The sequence below is a fragment of the Saccopteryx leptura genome, chromosome 3 (assembly GCF_036850995.1).
Source record: "Saccopteryx leptura isolate mSacLep1 chromosome 3, mSacLep1_pri_phased_curated, whole genome shotgun sequence".
NCBI classification, from domain to species: domain Eukaryota; kingdom Metazoa; phylum Chordata; class Mammalia; order Chiroptera; family Emballonuridae; genus Saccopteryx; species Saccopteryx leptura.
In genome coordinates, this window is record NC_089505.1 from 271875509 (window position 1) to 271898733 (window position 23225).

The following is a 23225-nucleotide window of genomic DNA, read 5'->3' on the forward strand; positions in this document are numbered from 1 at the left end:
CCACAGACTTCATAGATATACTAAGGATCATAGTAGAATATTGTGAAAGAATATATGCCACCAGATTCAATAACCTAGAGCAGTGGTTGGCAAACTCATTAGTCAACAGAGCCAAATATCAACAGTACAACGATTGAAATTTCTTTTGAGAGCCAAATTTTTTAAACTTAAACTATATAGGTAGGTACATTGTTATTAACTTAATTAGGGTACTCCTAAGCTGGCCTTTGCTAAACACTGAAGGGGCCAAAGAGCCACATGCAGCTCATGAGCCATGGTTTGCTGACCAAGGGCCTAGAGGAACTGGATAAATTCCTTGAACTATAAAATCCTCCTAGACTGAGCCATGAGGAAGTGGAAAACCTAAATAGACCTATAATCAGGGAGGAAATAAAAACAACTATCAAAAATATCCCCCAAAACAAAAGTCCAGAACCAGATGGCTACACTAGTGAATTCTACCAAACATTTAAAGAAGATTTGGTACCTATCCTTCTCAAAGTCTTTCAAAACATAGAAGAAAAAGCAATACTCCCCAACACATTTTATGAGGCCAAGATAACTCTCATACCAAATCCTGGCAAGGACAACACAAGAAAAGAAAACTACAGACCAATATCTCTAATGAATACAGATGCAAAAATTCTAAACAAAATACTAGCAAACTGACTACAACAACACATTAAAAAATATATTATATATATATATCACGATCTAGTAGGATTCATTCCAGGAGCAAAGGATGGTTCAACATATGGAAATCAATCAACATAATATACCATATCAACAAAACAAAGAACAAAAATCATATGATCTTATCAATGGATGCAGAAGGGCATTATTTATTTATTTTAAATTTTTAAATTTTTATTTTTTACAGAGACAGAGAGAGTCAGAGAGAGGGATAGATAGGGACAGACAGGCAGGAACAGAGAGAGATGAGAAGCATCAACCATCAGTTTTTCATTGCGACACCTTAGTTGTTCATTGATTGCTTTCTCATATGTGCCTTGACTGTGGGCCTTCAGCAGAATGAGTAACCCCTTGTATAAGCCAGTGACCTTGGATCCAAGCTGGTGAGCTTTGCTCAAAGCAGATGAGCTCGCGTTCAAGCTGGCGACCTTGGGGTCTTGAACCTGGGTCCTCCGCATCCCATTCCGATGCTCTATCCACTGTGCCACCACCTGGTCAGGCAGCAGAAAGGGCATTTAACAACATCCCTTTATGTTTAAAATACTCAGTAAAATTGGAATAGAAAGAATGTACTTTGACATAATAAATGCCATATATGACAAACTATCAGCTAATATCATACTAAATGTTGAAAAAATGAAGGCTATTACTCCAAAATCAGGAACAAGACAAGGTTGCCCACTCTTTTTGCTCTTATTCAACATAGTTCTTGAAGCTTTAGCCAGAGTGATCAGGCAAGAGAAAGAAAAGGCGTCCATATTGGGAGAGAAGAAGTAAAGGTATCACTTTTGCAGATAATATGATCCTGTATATAGAAAACCCCAAAGATTCCACCAAAATACTATGAGAAACAATAAACCAATGCAGTAAAGTTGTAGGATACAAAATCAATATACAAAAGTCCACTGCTTTTCTATATGACAATGATAAAACATCAGAAAATAAGCTCAAAAAAACAATTCCTTGTACAATTGCAACAACCACAAAATAAAATGCCTAGGAATAAACTTAACAAAGAATGTGAAGGACCTATATACTGAAAACCACAAAACATTATTGAAAGAAATTGAAAAAGACACAATGAAAAATATTCTATATTCATGGATTGGAAGAATCAACATAGTTGAAGTGCCCATAGTTGAAGTGCCCATATTAATCAAAGAAATATACAAATTTAATGCAATCTCTATCAAAATTCCAATGACATTTTTTTAAAGAAATAGAACAAAAATTTACCAGGTTTGTACAGAACCATAAAAAACCCCAAACTGCCAAAGCAATCCTGAGGAAAAAGAATGAAGCCTGAGGTATCACACTACTTGACTTCAAATTATACTATAGAACCATGATAATCAAAACAGCATGGTATTGTCAGAAAAGCAGACATACAGACAAATGGAACATAATTGAGAGCCCAGAAATAAAACCACATATATATGGCTAAATCATCTTCAACAAAGGAGCCAAAAACACACAATGGAGAAAAGAAAGCCTCTTCAATAAATGGTGCTGGGAAAATTGGAAAACCACATGCAAAAGAATGAAATTTGACTAGTTTGTCCCCCTGCAGAAAAATTAATTCAAAATGGATCAAAGACCTAGATATAAGACCTGAAACTATAAATTACATAGAAGAAAACAGGTACTAAGCTCATGGACCTTGGCCATAGAGAACAATTTTTGAATTTGACCCCAAAGGCAAGGGAAGTAAAGGCAAAAACAAATGAATGGGACAATATCAAACTAAAAAGATTCTGCACAGCAAAAGAAACTGACAACAAAAGAAATAGGCAGCCAACTAATTGCAAACAACAGCTCTGATAAGTGGTTAATATCCACAATACATAAAGAACTCACAAAGTTCAGCAACAAACAAGCAAACAATCCAATTAAAAAATTGGGAGAGGACCTGAACAAACACTGCTCCCAAGAGGACATACAAATGGCTCAACATATATGAAAAGATGCTCATCTTCACCAGCTATTTCAGAAATGCAAATCAAAACTACAATGAGATATTACCTCACACCTGTTAGATTGGCTATTATTAACAAGACAGGTAATAACAAGTGTTGGAGAGGCTGTGGAAAAACAGGAACCCTCATTCACTGCTGCTGGGAATGCAAATTAGTACAACCATTATGGAAGAAAGTATGGTGACTCCTCAGAAAATTAAGAATAGAATTACCATATGATCCAGTAATCCCTCTACTGGGTATCTACCCCCAAAACTCGAAAATATTGGTACATAAAGACACAAGCACCCCCATGTTCATTGCAGCATTATTCACAGTGGCCAAGACATGGAAACAACCAAAGTGTCCCTTGATAGAGGATTGGATAAAGATGTGATATGTATATACAATGGTATACTTCTCAGCCATAAGAAATTATGACATAGTGCCATTTATGACAAAATGGATGGAACTTGAGAACATTATACTGCATGAAATAAGTAAATCAGAAAAAGCTAAGAACTGTATAATTTCACACATAGGTAGGATATAAAACTGAGACTCATGGACATAGGTAAAACTAAAGTGGTTACCAGGGGGAGGAGGATGTGGGGAAAGGGATGTGGGAGAGGGGGATGGGCAAAAAGGTTGGGGGATGTAAAGAGGGACAAATATAAGGTGACGGAAAATGATCTGACTTTGGGTGATGGGTATACAACATAATCAACAGTTTAAATGCTATGGAAATGCTTACCTGAAACCCATCTACTCTTATTGATCAATGTCACTCTGTTAAAGTTAATTTTCTAAATAAAATTTAGAAATATAAAAAAAGTTTTATTGTACATAACAGTGTAACATGGTGCAAGCTGGTGCTTGATTTCTGAACTCCATATGTATGATGCGTTGACTACCACATAAGTTTGTTCAAATGCTCTTTGTCTGTTGCACAGGATTTGTAAATGCTCTGCACAGTGCAAAAGGTTATTCAAAGACCCTACAAGTTCCAAAGATATCTAAGAGAACCTCAATAGTATTTTCATTGATGATACATGCTGATAGGTGGCAATCACCCTGAGCATAAGAGAATTAAACTAAGACCATTGGGTCTATAATCTTCATACACATCAGCCAGGTTAACACCCTTCACCGACCAGCATGAAATTTCTAGCAGACCAGTCTATGGACTAGTGGTCAAAAACACTAGGTTAGATCCTGATATACCACGGTTATAAGTTCCATCCCCAGTAAGGGCATATACAAGAATAAACCTATGAATGCATAAATAAATGGAACAGAAATAAAATCAATGTCTCTCTCTCTCTCTCTCTCTCTCAAAATCGATCAGTATATAATTTAGGGGTAAAAAATCAAACAAATTCATGGGGTTTTGGTATGCTAAATTCTAATCTAGACTAACAAAAGCCTTATTTCCCTATTTTACAATCTATTTTTTTTAACTATTTTTTGTGAGCTTAGAGTTTAGTGTGCTAGGTAAAAAGCACATAAAAAAAGTCATTTTTAATTTCTACTAGGAAGTTATTTTGGCAAAATGTATTCAAGGCAAAGGCAAAAAATTGCTCAAAAATGCCTTTAGAGCTTTTAAATTGGATTAGTGAAAACAGTGGGTGTTTAGGGATGGTAATGAGGCTAAGATACTTGGCGGGTCATAGAAATAAAAAAAAAAAACAGGAGCTACTTTTGCATTTTGTGGGAAGAGAAATGGAAATACTGGATCTGGAGGAGGGTTCACCTAGGATACTAGGTTTTTAGCACTTTTTTATTTTATTTTATTTTTTATTTATTTTTTTTATTTTTCTGAAGCCCGAAACAGGGAGAGACAGACAGACTCCCGCATGGGCCTGACCGGAATCCACGCGGCACGCCCACCACCGGGCGACGCTCTGCCCGCCAGGGGGCGATGCTCTGCCCATCCTGGGCGTCGCCATGTTGCGACCAGAGCCACTCTAGCGCCTGAGGCAGAGGCCACAGAGCCATCCCCAGCGCCCGGGCCATCTTTGCTCCAATGGAGCCTTGGCTGCGGGAGGGGAAGAGAGAGACAGAGAGGAAGGCGCAGCGGAGGGGTGGAGAAGCAAATGGGCGCTTCTCCTGTGTGCCCTGGCCGGGAATCGAACCCTGGTCCTCCGCACGCTAGGCCGACGCTCTACCGCTGAGCCAACCGGCCAGGGCCTTATTAGCACTTTTAAAACATCCTAAAATAAAATGGAGCAGGGCTTTTTCATTCTTCTCAAAGAAGTTTCGGTAACTGAGACCTGTGTTTGCCTCAATCAATTCAGTGGGTATCTACCCCTAATTTGTATTGGGTACCTTTTCAGGTAAGGATTAAGATGGAGCCGGAGGCAGGTTCAAAAAGGTACTTGGAAGTTTCTGCAAGAACCAGGTTTCCAAATCGGTATACTTGGCAGTGTGCCAAGCGGCGAGAGTGACCAAAGTAAGTAATGATTTGTAGGGCTAAAAATCTTCCCTTAAGGTAGAGTGAACCTCCTGGGCTGTGTGAGGGTTTATTATAAGTCCTTATCAGGAAATCTGGATAGTTTATAAGGTATAGATTTTGAAACAAAACCCTTACATTTGGGCTTAGGAAATAAGTACGCTAAGTTTAAGACATTTAAAAAATGACTTTACAAAAAATAAAACTTGACTGTTTTTCATTTTTCTACTGCAAATTCAAATAAAGTAATGAAAAGAGTAAAGCAATTTAAGGGGGAAAAAACAGCGAGGGAGTCCAAATTTGGAATACCTCTGGCCCTAACTTCAAACCCCCATTCCTCACCCCCGCGGTCAGCATCTTAGGACTCCCACCCTTCGCTCCAGCCTCGCCTAGGTACAGCTTGGCTCCACCCTGCTCAAGGAGCCCAGCGATTTTGCGGCCAGTCTGGGAAAAGTGAGGCGGGACTTCCGGAGTTTTAAAAACTTCCGGCGGGAACCGGAAGGAGCGGTTATACACACAGAATCCCGGGCATTGAGATACGTGGTGCGGAAAGGTGAGTGGAGTGTACACTGAGTTGAGTGTCCACCGTAGCGGTGTTCCTGCGGACTCGCGTGAACGCTGCGCCCTGGCTCCGGTATTTTGGGGGCCATTACAAAAGTTTTGAGCGCTCATCTGGGAAATAACGCCCCTTTTTAAAGTGAGAAGTCCTTGGTATTTGCTGTCTGTATCTATCAAATTACAACCAGAAAACCCTCCCTCTTAACAACTACCGCGTGTCAGCTCGCCGGCGCGTCTTGGTTAAAATGCAGCTCTTAGCGCGTGGAGGCGGACAAAGGAAAGCCCAGGCAAACCTAGGTGGTTTTTTTACCTCAAATTTTCGAAGATGGGGGACACACCCTTTTCACTATCAGATCAAGGTCGAATCGGTTGTATTCTAAACAGTGCCTGGGGTATAGGAGGCGCTGAATAACTGTCGAGGAAAGGAATGAATGGAGGAAATTCTAGGCAGCTTCCGTGGAACCTCTCCCCTGTGACAGCATGTCATTAATATATGTGGAATGGGAAACAAGCCTAGTCTTGGTGTTTGGTACTCTGGGTTCCATTGCTTCTGCCACATAGCTCTTCCCTTTGAGTAAACCGTTAAACCTCACTGGGTCTCATTCATAGAAGAAAGCAAGACTGATTTCTGTGGTTCCTTCAGGTCTAGTAGATATTTTGTTTTTATTGCTCAGTTGGGCATCGAGGCTGACATTCTGAGTACTTCAGGGAAACTTCTTTAGGTGCCTCCTAAAACGTTCTTCCCTCTGCTTTCCTTAAATTTTTAAACTATAGTTATTCTTGTTTTAGTATTTGTGTGCCTACAGGTATCTCCGTGACCTTCTCCCAGTTTTCACTTGCTGTGATTTAGTGCCTTCCTCCTTAGTAACATCGCTGAAATCTCCAAGTTACTGATTTTCAATATGCTCATATGCCTGTAGAGATAAGACAGGTTTAATAAATTGGAAAATCTCAAGCCCTTAAAATAGGAGTGTGCTTCTGTACCGTTACTTTTTGAAGAAAGCCATAAATGCCATGTGTGATTTTGCCTAATAGTTATGGGGGAAACATATATATTTCTATTTAAAAATACATTCTTATGTTCAATTAATAAGTAGTTGTAGAGCAGCTATTTATTAAGTGCCAGGCTCTTGTGAGGCAGAAATGAATAAAGTTTATGTGGTTTCTTTCTTACTGTTTACTGCTATGAAGTACGTTTTGTTGCATGTTGGTTATAACTCAATGAAGCTATTGAAATTTCTTGAAGATTCTAGCTTAGTGAAAAATCATCCATCTTAGGTGGATGATGATGCCATTTGTTGAGAAGGGAAAGGTTGGGATAGGAATAGGTTAAGTAGGTGATACAGGTATTTAAAACCATGGAAATGGATGACATTTTGTTTAATAAAACCTGTGACACACAGTAAAGGAACGCTGGAGAATGGAGATAGAGAAACAGTCCCTAAAGACACCAGTCTTTAAACTGGAATTTGCATACCCTGCGAGTATACCTGGCATAGATAGTTTTTAAGATATTATTTTGAGGTATTTAGCTTCTGTATATACTCTTTCTAAAACGAAACTGCCTGAAATTGGCCTAAGTGTTTCTACGTGGTCTTCTTTGTCACCTCCCTTTTCAAATTCACATTTTATTTATTTTTTTACTTGTTTACATCCTATTAACCTTACTATGGTAACATTACCTTTGGAGTGCCTAAAAGGGGCACTATGAAATATTTTTTTTTAGGGAAGTCTTTAATCAAAATTTTATGAGCTTGCAAAGAGTTTGTCTATACCTATTTTAGACAAATTTCTGTTAAGGCTAAAGTGTGGAGTTTGAATTGGTGCATGGTGGTCTATGTACAGTGTTCTGAATTCAGGATTATTGTAGAATGGAGGAATGGGGTGATGGCAGTGGATGATCTGGTTAAGCTGTTTATTGGGGAGCACCTTCAGGTTTTATTCTTTGGTAAGATTCTCCAGAGAAGAGCCTTTGCATTCTCCTTCCTGGAGGGTAAGGATCTGAAGGGCAGCTCTTTGGGAGCTTAGTGGGAGAAGAGGATGACAGTGGGAGTGGGCAGGTGTGAAGAGGAGTTGTCTATGGTTAGCATTTAGTCTCTAGCATTCCCCTGCCAATTGCCTTTGGTGTCTTCTAGTTTAGGGACTCTATATTACTCTCTCCAGAGTTAAATCTCCAGACCTTTTCCTGGGGCAGTGTAAGGCCAGGAGCTGCCATCGTGACCATTCAGATGCAGGTTCGCATCGGATTCGGACAGCAGGTAAAGAAACTATGGAGTCAAAAACTGGTGGGCCATCACCTTTAATCCTAGCTTGCACCGGGCGGGCAAGTAAAAACACACACTGGGCTCCAAAACCCACTCATTCAGTGCTCACAAAGCTACTGACTTATCCGAGTTTCCTAGAATCAAAGGTTTCTAGCTAACTAGCCTTATTTACCTCTGTTCCTCATCTCCTTCTCTCTGCACAAACTGGCTTCTTTAGCATTCCTCCATCTTGGCTACTTCTCTTGGCCTCCTCCACGTGGCCTTTCTCTGCTCTCCTCTCTAATGCTTATCTCAGGAACTGAGAGAACTCAAGCTCCCTGTCTGCCCCATTTTATAGTGTAGAAATCCAAATCTTTATTTTATTTTATTTTTTAAATTTTTATTTATTTATTTCAGAGACAGAGCGAGAGTCAGAGAGAGGGATAGACAGGGACAGACAGACAGTAACGGAAAGAGATGAGAAGCATCAATCATCAGTTTTTCATTGCAACACCTTAGTTGTTCATTGATTGCTTTCTCATATGTGCCTTGACTGTGGGCCTTCAGCAGAACGAGTAACCGTTTGCTCGAGCCAGTGACCTTGGGTCCAAGCTGGTGAATTTTTGCTCACACTCGATGAGCCCGCACTCAAGCTGGTGACCTCGGGGTCTCGAACCTGGGTCCTTCCGCATCCCAGTCCGACGCTCTCTCCACTGTGCCACCGCCTGGTCAGGCGAAATCCAAACCTTTAATCCAATATACAAACACGGAAGTCTCTGATCCAAAGTCACTTATCTGAGGCATAATGAGATTCCTCATGAGAGTACACCACCCCACATCATGCAATCAGTCAAGGGTATGGGGAAAAGCTTAGTCTTAAAACTAAGCCTTAGGCCTGCTTACAGCCTGTCCCCTACATACAATGCAAACTATAAGCGAGCAAACATGTATCAATATATCAAACTATAAGTGAGCAAACATATATCAAACTATAAGCGAGCAAACATATATCAATATACAAACTTATTTGACCAACAGGCAGTTGTTTAATAGCATGAAGTGGACTAGGACATCTAGAGATATTCCTTTGCCTCAGGCAGCTCACACCCAGACCCTAGTCCCTTTATCTATATATAGTTCCAGGGTATCAGGTATTGCTTTCTGTATTTTTTGTTGTTCTTTGAGGATATTGCAGAATAAATTGGTTTGGTTTTAAATTGCTTCCACTGCTGATTTGGAATTTTAATTTTTTTCTTCTAAGATCTTTTCCAAGTGGGAGGAAGGGAGATAGACTCCCACTTGCACCCTGACTGGGATCCACCCGGAACTGGTCAGGCTGATGTTCTGCCCACCTGGGGCCATGCTCTCACTTGAGCTATTTTTAGCTCTGTTGGAATCCATGGGAGTCCGAAAAGACCAGAGTAACAGGTTTTATTGAAAGGATGAAAGGAACCCTGCCAGGCACTTCTCCAGGGAGAAGGGCACCAGTTACAGACTAGGGGTGAATTTTATAGCGTTTCAGAGAGCCTGAGGGGGTACTGAGTCAAAAGTTCTGGTATGTTCCCTTTTATGGTTTTAGGATTTCAGCTTTCTGGAATGCTCCTTCTTGGGGAAGGTTGACCAGCTTCCTGGAACTCTTCTGCCTCAGGGGCGATTTTCCAGTAAGTAAGGGTGAGAGGTCAGGCAGCCAGGTGGGACAACAAAAGGGCAGTTGGAAGTTCTGGTAAATTCATGTATCTATCAAGCTCCTGAGGCGGAGGCTCCATGGAGCCATTCTCATTACACAGGGCCAATGAACCAGTGGAGCCATGGCAGTGGGAGAGAGGAAGAGGGAGAGAGAGAGAGAGAGAGAGAGAGAGAGAGAGAGAGAGAGAAAGAAGAAGGGGAGGAGTAGGGAAGCAATGATTGCTTCTCCTGTGTGCCCTAACTGGTAATCGAACCCAGGGCATCCACATGCTGGGCTGATGCTCTATTGTGATAGATGCCAAGGAACTATATAAAACTTAGCATTGGCAACGCCGTTTTAAAGAGGAAAAGTGGAAAAGTACCCCCTCCTTTCTGTGGAGAAAAGAAAGAGAAGAATGCAGGAGGAAGGGTTTGCAAGGACAACTGGCTCAGATAAGTCATAATTTAACTACAGAACCAGGAAGATGGAACTTAACTGAGAATCTCTTCACTTCTCTTTTCTTAAAAGCCTTTAGGGTATAGCATTGTTCTCCTTTTGATAGATCCTATATGTAAATGTAACAAGGCAGTAAAATTCAATGAGCTTGTTAATGAAATTAATGACTTTTGTGCGGTGCTCCCCCTCCTCCCAAGTGCAGGCAGTGTGTAATTTGGTCTATAAAAAGAGGCCTCTGAACTGTAGGGGGGCTGCAGGATTTGGGTTTGTCTGATCCCCCTGTAGCTGCTGGCCAATAAACTCCTCAAAAATTCATCTGGACTTAGTGTCTTTGGGGAACTGGTTACATTACAACACTATAACTGAGCCAACTGGCCAGGATCAGCTTTTTCTTTTTAAATTTTCTTTTTTCTCTTATTTATTTATTTATTTATTTATTTATTTATTTTAAAGAGACAGAGAAAGAGTCAGAGAGAGGGATAGACAGGGACAGAGAGATGAGAAGCATCAATCATCAGTTTTTCATTGCGACACCTTAGTTGTTCATTGATTGTTTTCTCATATGTGCCTTGACTGTGGGCCTTCAGCAGACTGAGTAATACCTTGCTCGAGCCAGCAACCTTGGGGCCAAGCTGGTGAGCTTTGCTCAAATCAGATGAGCCTGCGCTCAAGCTGGCGGCCTCAGGGTCTCGAACCTGGGTCCTTGGCATCCCAGTTCGATGCTCTATCCACTGCGCCATCTCCTGGTCAGGCTCTTTTATTTGAGAGAGAAAGAGAGAAGCATCAAAACCATTGTTCCACTTAGTTGTGTACCCATTGATTGCTTCTCATATGTGCCATGGGGCTTGAACTTGCGACCTTGGTTGGGGTCAAGCCTTTGCCCTCAGAATTCAGCCAGAGATCCCGGGCTGGAACCAGTGTTCTTGTTGCTCCAGGATGATGCTCCATCTACTGCGCCGCAGGCTAGGGCCAGCCAGGATTTTAATTTTTATGTAGTGAAATCTTTAAATCTTTTTGACCTTATGAATTTTGAATCATGCCTGAAAAAACCTTATTCCCCCACTTTAACTCAAAATTATGAAAACAGTCTTTATTTTTTATAGTATTTTTTTGTAGCTTATTCTGTGCATTTAAGATTATAAGTCAGTTTGGAATATATTTTTTTCTGTTTTTTTTTTTGTTTGTTTGTTTGTTTTAAAATTAATACTGAAGCTGGAAACGGGGAGAGACAGTCAGACAGAATCCCGCATGTGCCCGACCGGGATCCACCTGGCACACCCACCAGGGGCGATGCTCTGCCCACCAGGGGGCGATGCTCTGCCGTGACCAGAGCCACTCTAGTGCCTGGGGCAGAGGCCAAGGAGCCATCCCCAGTGCCCGGGCCATCTTTGCTCCAATGGAGCCTTGGCTGCGGAAGGGGAAGAGAGAGACAGAGAGGAAGGAGGGGGGGGGGGGAGTGGAGAAGCAAATGGGCGCTTCTCCTATGTGCCCTGGCCGGGAATTGAACCCGGGTCCCCTGCACGCCAGGCTAACGCTCTACCGCTGAGCCAACCGGCCAGGGCCTTTTCTGTTGTTTTTTTTTTTTTTTTAATTGTAGCAAAATATTAATACATATGACAAATAAATAAGTTACCAGTTCCTTTATGATCAGTATCTAGAAGCACACATTTCAGGAAGAATGAGCTGCATAAACAAAGTCACAGAAAGGGGGTGAAGGAAAGACAAGTTTATTCTAATTCCTGTAGACTTTGCCTTTTGCTCTCCTGGATTCTTCTGGGCACTCTCCTGTCCAATACCTCTGTGGACTGAGTTGAGCTATTGCAGCTGGCAGATCATGCTCCCTTTTGAGACAGCTCTTTGGTATTTCTGTGAGTTCTTTCTTTCTCCTTCAGTGGAAATTAGAACCAGAGGCATAATAACATGTGACTGGTTGAAGTATGTCAGACCCTAATATAGTTTTTGTGGTTTGACAGACTTTGTTTAGGTAATTTATCAGCTAAAGTAAATCTGTTTATTTCCTACATCATGCGATTTCTCTGGTCATTTGTTTTAATTTTTTTAGATCTGGGCCTTTGAATTTGATAAATATTATTTAGTGGCTTTAATGACTTATTTAAATATCAGAACTTTTATTATAAGGGAATGGATTATCTTGTTTTAGGAATAACATGGCTGCTTATTCAGTCAGTCCACATTGTTTATCAACTTCGTAGATAGACTTCTTTATACTGTAAGAAGATCTAGAAGAGGGAAAATAGTCTTTTATAAAAATTATTTTAGATTTTATTTATTCATTTTTAGAGAGAGGAGAGAGTGGAGAGAGATAGTGAGAGAGAGAGAGAGAAAGGGGGGGAGAGAGAGAATGGGGAGAGAGAGTAAAGGCGGGAGGAGCAGGAAGCATCAACTCCCATATGGGCCTTGACCAGGCAAGCCCAGGGTTTTGAACTGGTGACCTGAGAGTTCCAGGTCGATGCTTTATCCACTGTGCCACCACAGGTCAAGCAAAAATATTTCTTATATAGTTTAATATAGTTTATAATTTGCTGTCCGATAAACCAGTGGTCCTCAATCCCCAGGCCGCGGACCGGTACCAGTCCACAGAGAAAGAATAAATAACTTACATTATTTCCGTTTTATTTATATTTAAGTCTGAACGATGTTTTGTTTTTAAAAAATGACCAGATTCCCTCTGTTACATCTGTGTAAGACTCACTCTTGACGCTTGTCTCTGTCACGTGATACATTTATCCGTCCCACCCTAAAGGCTGGTCCGTGAAAATATTTTCTGACATTAAACCGATCCGTGGCCCAAAAAAGGTTGGGGACCACTGCGATAAACCATCAAAAACACTCATAATATACTCAGGCATGTAACTCTAAAAATTATGAATTGTCACATTATAAGAGCTTATATTTTACCAAATATGGTCCACACTCATCACACTTTTGAAACCATTGGGAAGATGTTAGCTGCTTTTACAATTGGCAGCCACATAGGAGGGGAAACCAATGTTTGGGCTTGTGAATGACCCTCATTTTTTTTTCCCTACAGCTTTTTCTATCAGCAGAGCTATAGAAGTTTCAGTTTTACATGGCACAGCATTTTGTGGATAGTTCTTGTCACTGTACAAATTTATCACGACGTTATAAATTTATATTTTTATAGAAGACAAAACACGTCAACATTTAAAATGTCATTGTTGCAGTTATCGTTTCTATTCCTTATCTATCGTTTAGCAATGTTTGTCGGTGGCGACGAAGAAATAAAGCGAACCCAGTCGTTAAGTAATTGATCGGTCATTGAGATGATTCAGACCATGCTCATTCCCTGTTCTGTTTCTTCCAGATGTCATCATTGCCAAGAAGAGCAAAAGTCCAGACTGCAGTATACAAAGATGAATTTTCTTCCTTTTCTGAGTTGTAAGCATGTCCTTATTATTTTTTTATGGGGGTGGGAGAATGATGTATATTTTAGGGAATTAATGCATTCTTTCACTGACTTCTTTAGTCATTTGGGTTGAAGTGGCTGTGTCTTTTTCAGTCAGTCTTACAACAGTGTTTTGAACTCATGCTGTGTCCTAGGTTCTGTTCAGGTATTAGTACTATTGAGCACGGCGAGAGAAGGTAATGGACAAAAAATACAACATAATATTTACACTGGAATATAAGCTCCATGACAACAGGGAGGTTTTTTTATACAGCCTGGTGCAAAAGTAGGTTTACAGTTGTGAGTATGTGAAACACAGAGTTTATTCGTGTATTATTATTTGTTTTTATTTTTCATATGAACAACTGTAGATCTTAAATATCAGAATGTTTATTATAAGGGACTGGATTATCTTATTTTAGGAATACCATGAATAACTGTAGACCTACTTTTACCACATCCTGTATTGCTTTAGAGCAAGGGTTCTCAATCTCAGTGCTGTTGATGGGACAGTTCTTTGCTGTGTTGGCACTCTCCTTTGCATTGTAGGATATTTAGCAGCATTTCTTTTTTTTTTTTTTTTATAATTTTTTTTATTTTTATTTATTTATTTATTTTTTACAGAGACAGAGAGATAGACAGGGACAGACAGACAGGAACGGAGAGATGAGAAGCATCAATCATTAGTTTTTCATTGCGCATTGCGACACTTTAGTTGTTCATTGAATGCTTTCTCATATGTGCCTTGACCGTGGGGCTACAGCAGACTGAGTAACCCCTTGCTCAAGCCAGCGACCTTGGGTCCAAGCTGGTGAGCTTTTGCTCTAACCAGATTAGCCTGCACTCAAGTTGGCGACCTCGGGGTCTCGAACCCGGGTCCTCTGCATCCCAGTCCGATGCTCCATCCACTGCGCCACCGCCTGGTCAGGCTCTTTATTTATTTATTTTTTTTAAAATAATTTTATTTGTTTAATGGGGCGACATCAATAAATCAGGATACATATATTCAAAGATAACAAGTCCAGGTTATCTTGTCTTTCAATTATGTTGCATACCCATCACCCAAAGTCAGATTGTCCTCTGTCACCTTCTGTCTAGTTTTCTTTGTGCCCCTTTCCCTCTCCCTTTCCTCCCTCCCCTGTAACCACCACACTCTTATCAATGTCTCTTAGTTTCACTTTTATGTCCCACCTACGTATGGAATAATGCAGTTCCTGGTTTTTTCTGATTTACTTATTTCGCTTCGTATCATGTTATCAAGATCCCACCATTTTGCTGTAAATGTTCCGATGTCATCATTTCTTATGGCTGAGTAGTATTCCATAGTGTATATGTGCCACATCTTCTTTATCCAGTCATCTATTGACGGGCTTTTTGGTTGTTTCCATGTCCTGGCCACTGTGAACAATGCTTAGCAGCATTTCTGATATCTACCTAGATGCCAGTAGCATCTCCTCCCAATATTCCCCCAAATAGTAACAATCAAAAATGTCTCCAGACATTGCCAGATGATTCCTGTGTGGGCAAAACTGTCCCTAGTTGAGAACTTCTGCTTCAGATCATCATAGTGGGTATCCTGAAGAAATGTATTAAATAAATGAATGATTAATGTTAGGCAGTAATAGTTCTGTAAGGAAACATTCAGTGGGGCAAGGGAAAGAGAGCATGGTGAGCCATTGTAGTGGTAGGACATTTTGGATACAGTAGTTGGGAAAGTTCTTTTGGAGGGTATGGTCAGAGATCTAAATGAGATTTTGGAGTACAGCTTGTAAAGATCTGAGGAATGTTGTTCCAACTTAAGGGAACATCAAGAGCTAAGATCCTGAGGCAAGGATGAGCTTGGAGTGTTCAGAACAGCAAGACCAGTGTGGCCAGGCCAGAGTCATGAAGAGAGGGACTGGAAGTGAGATTAAAATGGGTAGGATCTGCCTGACTAGGCAGTGGCGCAGTGAATAGAGCGTCAGACTGGGATGCAGAGGACCCAGGTTCGAGAGACCCCAAGGTTGCCAGCTTGAACGTGGGCTCATCTGGTTTGAGCAAAGCTCACCAGCTTGGACCCAAGGTCGCTGGCTCGAGCAAGGGGTTGCTCGGTCTGCTGTAGCCCCACGGTCAAGGCACATATGAGAAAGCAATCAATGAATAACTAAGGTGTCACAATGAAAAACTGATGATTGATGCTTCTCATCTCTCTCCGTTCCTGTCTGTCTGTCCCTATCTATCCCTCTCCCTGACTCTTTCTCTGTCTCTGTAAAAAAAAAAAAAAAAAAAAGGGTAGGATCTAATAGGCTTTAAGAGGGTATTAGGGTTTTGTTTGAAGTGGGATGGGAAGCCACAGGAGGGTTTGGGGCAGTAATGCGACATGATCTGGTTTGCATTTGTAAGAGATCATTCTGGTTTCTTTTTTTTTTTTTTCTTTTTTTAAATTCATTTTATGGAGGGGGAAAGAGAGACAGAGAGAGGGAGAGAGACAGAGAGAGAAGGGGGAGGAGCAGGAAGTATCAAATCCTATATGCACTTTGACCAAGTAAGCAAGAGGTTTCAAACTGGTGACCTCAGCGCTCTGGGTCGATGCTTTATCCACTTGCCACCACAGGCTAGGCTCATGCTGGTTTCTTAATGGCGAACAGACTGTAGGGACCAGGAATGGAAGCGGGGGATCGGTTAAGGAGATTATTATAGATTCCTCCTGTCCTAGAAGTGAGTGTTTCGAGAAGTGTTCTAATCTGAGATTTTTTTTTAAAGATCAGAGTAGACAGGATTAGATTTGGGATGTGAAGGAAAGACAGGAATTTGGGGAAGGCTGGAAGAGGATTGGGTGTGAGGGTGGTGGAATCAGGAGATCTGCTTTGTAGTTGGTAAATTTGAGATGATTGCTGCACATTGAATGAAACTGGACATACTGTTGAGGTCAGGTCAAGTTAAAGATATAATATTGAGATTCCCCTCTACTCAGCTATAGGATGAGATAAGGTCATTTGGTAAAAGAGCGTAAAGAGGCAGAGGGCTGAGGACTAAGTCTTAGAGGTTCCCAACATCGAAAGGTTGGAGAGAGGAGGACAAGTTGGCAACGGGTCTGAGGAGAAGCTGTGGAGAAGTGGGAGGAGAAGCAGAGGAGCGGTGTTCCTAGAAGGTGTGAAAGGCGTGCTCGTGCTCGAAGGAGTGAGTGCCAGGTGCTGCTGAGGGGTTAGGTATGATTAGGAATGAGAGTTGGCTAGCTGTCTTAGAACTGCCTCACGTGTAATAAAATAATACCTGTGCTAAGTTTTTCTTCATAATACCTGTAACAGCACTTTTGTTCCTGTCATGTAATCTTTGGAATATCCCTATATAAAATAAGGTTAGTAATTCCTCCTTGACAGATGATGAAGTTGAGATGGAAAAAAGTCATTCTGCTCAGTTTGGTGAAAGCATGAAGAGCAGAACCCTGGTTTTCTGATTCCTTGGTTTTCTAAGTGCCGTTCCTTTAATTCTGCTGTTATTGTGCTATGTTTAATGCTTTTATTTCTTTTTTTTTTTTTTTGCCTACTCCTGGTTTTAGTTAGCATCTACCTCAGAAGGTAACTCACTTCTAGAGCATAATTTAGCTAAGCAGTCATCCAATCAAGTTTTTGCCCGTAGGCAGAATTGAAATCATTTCAAATCTAGACTTCTCTATTCACTAATCTCTGTGAAGGAAGTAGTTGTCCTTTCTATCAATATTGATCTTTTACATTAGAGAGAGAAGTAAAATTAACTAAATAAACAGGAGCATAATGTTCCCTTACAAAAGTTCATGTGCTGCTTTTTCTCTGCTATTGCTGTGAGTTTGATTCTTGGGTTAGAAATGTACTGTACTGGCCGGTTGGCTCAGTGATAGAGTGTCCACCTGGTGTGTGGAAGTTGTGGGTTTGATTCCCTGTCAGGACACACAGGAGAAGTGACCCGTCTGCTTCTCCACCCCCATTTCTTCTCTCTCTTTCTCTCTCTCTTTCTTCCCCTCCAACAGCCATGGCTCAAGCTGTTCGAGCGAGTTGGCCCCGGGTCCTGAGGATGGCTCCATGGCCTCTGCCTCAGGTGCCATGATGGCTCCGTTCCTGAGCAATGGAGCAGCAACCCAAAAGGGCAGAGCATCACCCCCGAGTGGGCTTGCCGAGTGGATCCTGGACTGGGTGCATGCGGGAGTCTGTCTCTGCCTCCCTGCTTCTCACATAATTAAAAAAAAAAAAAAGTACTGTACTGTATAGTTGTACCTGACCTCTAATCAGGAAACTAATTCATTCTGTGAAAGAAAAAAAAAAGGGTTAATTAAAACAGTTGGAAGGGTCTTGGCACTGCTCTGTTATGTCATTGAGGGTGTTTCCTATAGCTGTTTTCTACTCCATACATTGGTTTGAATAACAATACAATTTAAATGAATTTGATTAGCACTGAGGAAATTATTTAAGTACTTTTCACTGTTAAAACTGAAAACTTCTCAATGATTGTGACATCACCCAGTAAATTGCTGAAGGTAGTAAATGATTTCCTATGTCTTTTTTTTTTTTTGTATTTTTCTGAAGCTGGAAACGGGGAGAGACAGTCAGACAGACTCCCGCATGCGCCCGACCGGGATCCACCAGGCACGCCCACCAGGGGGCGATGCTCTGCCCACCAGGGGGCGATGCTCTGCCCTCCGGGGCATTGCTCTGTTGCGACCAGAGCCACTCCAGCGCCTGGGGCAGAGGCCAAGGAGCCATCCCCAGCGCCTGGGCCATCTTTGCTCCAATGGAGCCTTGGCTGCGGGAGGGGAAGAGAGAGACAGAGAGGAAGGAGAGGGGGAGGGGTGGAGAAGCAGATGGGCGCCTCTCCTGTGTGCCCTGGCCGGGAATCGAACCCGAGACTTCTGCACTCCAGGCCGACGCTCTACCACTGAGCCAACCAGCCAAGGCCGATTTCCTATGTCTTGAGTGTATGTATATTTGTTTGTTAGATGAGAGGTGAATGGAAAAACCTGAGCTTTATCGCATTTTGGGGTATTTTTACATTGGTTCCTGATTAATGCTCTTGCTTCAGTTTTTAGCAATATCTGTTCATAGCCTGTGCTCACAGCAATCCATTTTCTGTTCAACACCTCCTACCTTATTCTTTTTTCAAGAAGCATATATGTCTGTTATTTTGGCTTTAAAATTTGGCTTCATTTGTCCTGGAATTTTTTTTGTTTATTTACTCCTAGATCATCTGCCTCTGAGGGAGATGACAAGGAAGATAGTACCTGGGAGCCCCAAAAGAAAGTCCCCAGAAGCTCCAAGCAAGCTGTTTGCAAGGAATCCAAACCAAAGAGGGTGTCCCGGGCGAAGACAAATGCCAAGAAGAATGCCGTACAGATGAGTGATGGCTCAGAAGGTGTGACTGTTAAGGAGGTGCTGGTAGGTGCTTTAGCTGGATACAGGAACACTGACTGCAGTGCTTTCCTAATTGGGAATGTTACTTTCTCCTTATAGGACAAAGCACATCGATGACTGTGGCTTCAGGGCATTGGTGTACTCATTGGTGTACTTCGCCAAGGGTTTAATAGTATTTACCATCTGATCACTGAGTTGGAGGAGGAAGGAATATTTATCAACTGGCATATATGTATTGTTATCTTGCCGTAAGCACACTGTTTCTACACCAGCTTGTTTATAAAAGGAATAATGCATTACAAAAAGAATTATGCATTTCCAAAACCATTTACTGCGGTATTCCTTTAAATAACAACTTCCCTAGTACATTTAAAGTAATACTCTTTTAATACACAGTGAATGCCTGACTTTCCAGGGACACATTTACTGTGTATAGTAGGGGACATAGTTAGACCTTGCTGTTCCTTTTATAGGGCTTTTGAATCAGTCTTTTCAGCTGTTATCCAGTACCTGTGTTTCTTCATCTTTGCATGCAAGCTTTCACTGAACACACTTTTAGTAGGTGGGCAAGCTTTACCTACAGCTGAGAAAGTATTGACTTCTATCATCTTGTTGGCAGAATTTGGAGATTTTTCATTAAGCATGTCATAACTATTGTACTTAATTAATAGCAGGTTGATTGCTTAACCCAGAAAATACCTCTTAGCTCAGTAGTTCTTTGTGTAGAGCTCATAAACCCTTTGAGAGTTTGATAAAGTTAAGAACCCGCTCTTCAGTGAAATGAGTACAATGTACATGTCTGTCCTTTTAAGTTTTTTTTCTTTTAATTTTTTTATTGATTTGAGAGAGGATGAGAGAGAAAGGGAGCGAGCGAGAGAGAGAGAGAGAGAGAGAGGGGAAGGGAGAGGGAAAGAGGGAGAGAGAGAAGCACCAACTCGTTCCACTTAGTTGTTCCATTTGCTCACTGATTGTTTCTCACGTGTGCCCTTGACCAGGGATCAAACTTGCTTCCTCATTGTACTGGGACAATGCTTATCCACTGAGTCACCTGGCCAGGGCCTGTCATTTCAGTTTTAAAGTTTAGTTCAAGGTGGGTATAGCTTAACAGCCCTTGTCATGGTGGATTATTGATTCTGCCAGTGATGCTTGTATATGTATATTTTTTAAAGGGAAAAAGAGATTCAAACAGAAAGTTGCCTAAGAGACATTTGGGATGGGAGGGAGGTTAGAATTTAATTCAAAACTGCCAAAAGTCATGTGTTTTATATCTCAGTGTAAGCTTGTGGATCATGTTGTAAGGTTTGGCATTTTGCTTTGCTGTGTGCACCACTAAACAAAATAATTGAAAACCCTGTTTTGGGTAGAGCTAGACCTTTTAATTTAAAATCTATTTTTAGCAAACATTACAGACAAAATTTATCATTATTCTATCTTTTTTCCTTCATGTTGCTGGCATTTATGAGCTCACTAGCCATGACAAGGGTTGTTAAGCTGTACCCACTGTAAAGCCAGTGGCCGGAGCCACCATCACAGCAGCCTGGCCCATGCAGGTTCGCATTGGATGCGGACAGTCGGTAAAGAAACAACGGAGCCAAAAACTGGTGGGCCATCATCTTTAATCCTAGCTTGCACCCGGCGGGCAAGTAAAAACACACACTGGGCTCCAAAACCCACTCACATTCAGTGCTCACAAAGCTACTGACTTATCCGAGTTTCCTAGAATCAAAGGTTTCTAGCTCACCAGACTTTATTCACCTCTGTTCCCCATCTCCTTCCTTCTCCCTGCACAAACTCTGTACAAACTGGCTTCTCACTCAACACTCCGCCATCTTGGCTGCTTCTTCTGGCCTCCTCCACGTGGCCTTTCTCTGCTGTGCTCTCTGCTCTCTCCTGTCTAATGCTAATCTCAGGTACCAAGAGTGCAAGCTCCCGTTCTGCCCCCATTTTATAGTGTATAAATCAAAACCTTTAATCCAATATACAAAATAGGGAAGTCTCTAATACAGAGTCACTTATCTGGGGTATGATGGGATTGTACCACCCCACATCAAAAAGGGTGGGAAAGGCTTAATCCTAAAACCAAGCCCCAGGCTACAAGGATTCTGCCTGCCCACAGCCTGCCCCCAACACACATTAATATCACCTGGGTGACAGCCTCCACGTGGGCAGCGCCATCTTTAACAAAGTGAGCATAATATATTTTATCTGCCTAACACCCACCTTGAACTAGACTCTAAAACTTAAGAGGATAGGCCCTGACCAGGTGGCTCCATGGATGAAGCATCATCTCAGCATGTTGGGGACCGCAAGCCAACAGGGTCTTTGCGGTTTAGATTTTTGGGGGGACAGAGGTGTGGGGAACTGGCAATAAGCTGACAGTCTGCCCAAACCCCCATCTCACTTGCTTAGTGAAGTTGCTAAAGGCTGTTTTTCTCCACACCTCCATGTTAGCTGTGGTGCTGGATTGTTTGTACTTGTCCTGTCCTCCATGTCCCTCGGATAGACTGGAGACAGTTTCCTTTTTATCCTTTGTTCTGTGAAGTTAAGATGTTATGTATGATGGGGGTTTTCTGCACTTGGGAGAATTCTTGGGTTGCCTTGGAAATGTGACTTTGTTCTAATGATTTCTTTGATTTGCTAATAACCTCACTTTACCCTATAAATAAAGCAGGTAGGGGGGTGGAGACTTGCTTTTTGCAAGCTATCTTCTGCTTTGCAGAGTCCTCTCGAGCCCACCCTTTTTCTCTTTAAGCCTGTTTTCTTAATTCCACGCCATTCTCACTCAGGACCAGGATTACTAGCCATGCTGGTTTGCAGCATCAGCACACTGAGGTTGTGGGTTGGATCCTCAGTCAGGGAATGTATGAGATGCAACCAGTGAGTACAGCTTGATGTCACTGCCATGATTTTTGTACCATTGCTCTTACCAAATTCTTGCCAACTTCAACATTGGTGAAAAAGACAAAGTTTTAGCATTGTTTTGACTATAGCTTTGACAGATTCACAGACTCCCTGAAAAAGTCTTAGGGTCCCCCAGGGGTCTGTGAACAACACTGAGAAACAGTAGCTAAATCTTGCCTGAAGACTCCAGAAAAGATATCTTTAAGTGGCTAATTTAGTATTGGGTTTTCTTTCTTCTCTTACTTGAAACCTCCCACCTTTTTTGTTGTTTATGAGTTTATATGAGACAAACTGATAACAGTTGCTGAAAAGCAAAATCCCGATGGAGAAAATGCTCCAAATCAACCACCTTTAGTCATTTTTTTCTTTACTTCTTCATCTACTTATTTTCCCTCTCTTAGGAGGTGACCTAGGTGTTGTAGTGGTGGTAATGATGGTGGAGTTAACAAATACTTTGTGTTTACTATTTGCCAGGCACCATGCTCAACACTAAACTTGGTTGCTCTTAATCCTCACATCCACCTGTTGAGGCAGGTGCTATTGTTATCCTGATTTTATAGATGAGAAAACCAAGGCAGGAGATACTAAGTGACTTGCTCATGGTCCATAGATAGTAAGTGATGGAATGTTTTTCTAAATCAGTAACATGATTTTGTCAGCATTTCAGGAACTGATACATTTCTCATGGTTTTTATATCAGCCGTACTCATAAGAGTATTGTAAATAAAGAGTGCTGGTTTAATAATATTTTGATCTACTCATCACAAGAACTTGCAATTCTTTTTTTATTTTTTTTTATTTAAGGAGAGGAGGAGAGGTAGAGAGACAGACTCCCACATGTGCCCTGAGTGGGATATACCTGGCAACCCTCATCTGAGGCTGATGCTTTGCCCATCTGGGGCTCAAGCTCGCAACCGAGCTATTTTTAGTACCTCAGCTTCTGGGGCCAACATACTTGAATCAATTGAACTATCGCTGCGGGAGGAGAAGAGTGAGAGAGAAGGGAGAGGGGAGGAGAAGCAGATGGTTGTCTCTCCTGTGTGCCCTGACCAGGAATCAAACCTGGGACTTCCACACTCTTGGTCGATGCTCTACCACTGAGCCAACCAGCCAGGGCCAGGAACTTGCAATTCTTGTGACTAAAACTGTCTCACCTTAGAAGTTCACATAGGGAATTAAATAATAATCAGAAATTTACTTGATGACCATCAACTCAGAGTCAGAGAATCAGGTAAGTCCATTTATTTGGGTTTATTGAATGCCTACTGTAGTTTGGCACTATGCTTGTTACAGTGATAGCTGATTGTTTTAATTGCATGAATCTTAAGGTAGTCTGATGTGTCCATCTCACAGGAGGGTTGTCTTACCATTGGGACCAAAATAACCAGAATCTGCTTGCTCAGCTTTCCTTTTCCTCATACCTCACTTGATAATATTTGCTTTTTACAGTTTTCCTTTTTTTGCTCCTCTATGGCTGACAATTTTCTATGCGATTGACACATTCTTTGACTATG

General features: G+C 41.5%; 1 protein-coding gene across 2 annotated transcripts in view; it reads left to right on the plus strand.

Annotated features, from left to right (window-relative positions):
- Positions 1-5595: 5595 nt before the first annotated feature.
- Positions 5596-23225, plus strand: part of SRBD1 (S1 RNA binding domain 1) — a 203522-nt gene continuing 185892 nt past the window's right edge. For both annotated transcript variants that reach the window (XM_066378352.1, XM_066378353.1), the window contains exons 1-3: positions 5596-5653; positions 13370-13443; positions 18642-18834. In XM_066378352.1, the coding sequence (XP_066234449.1) occupies positions 13370-13443; positions 18642-18834 (267 nt within the window). In that variant the 5' untranslated portion in view covers positions 5596-5653. The remainder of the gene's footprint in view (positions 5654-13369; positions 13444-18641; positions 18835-23225) is intronic.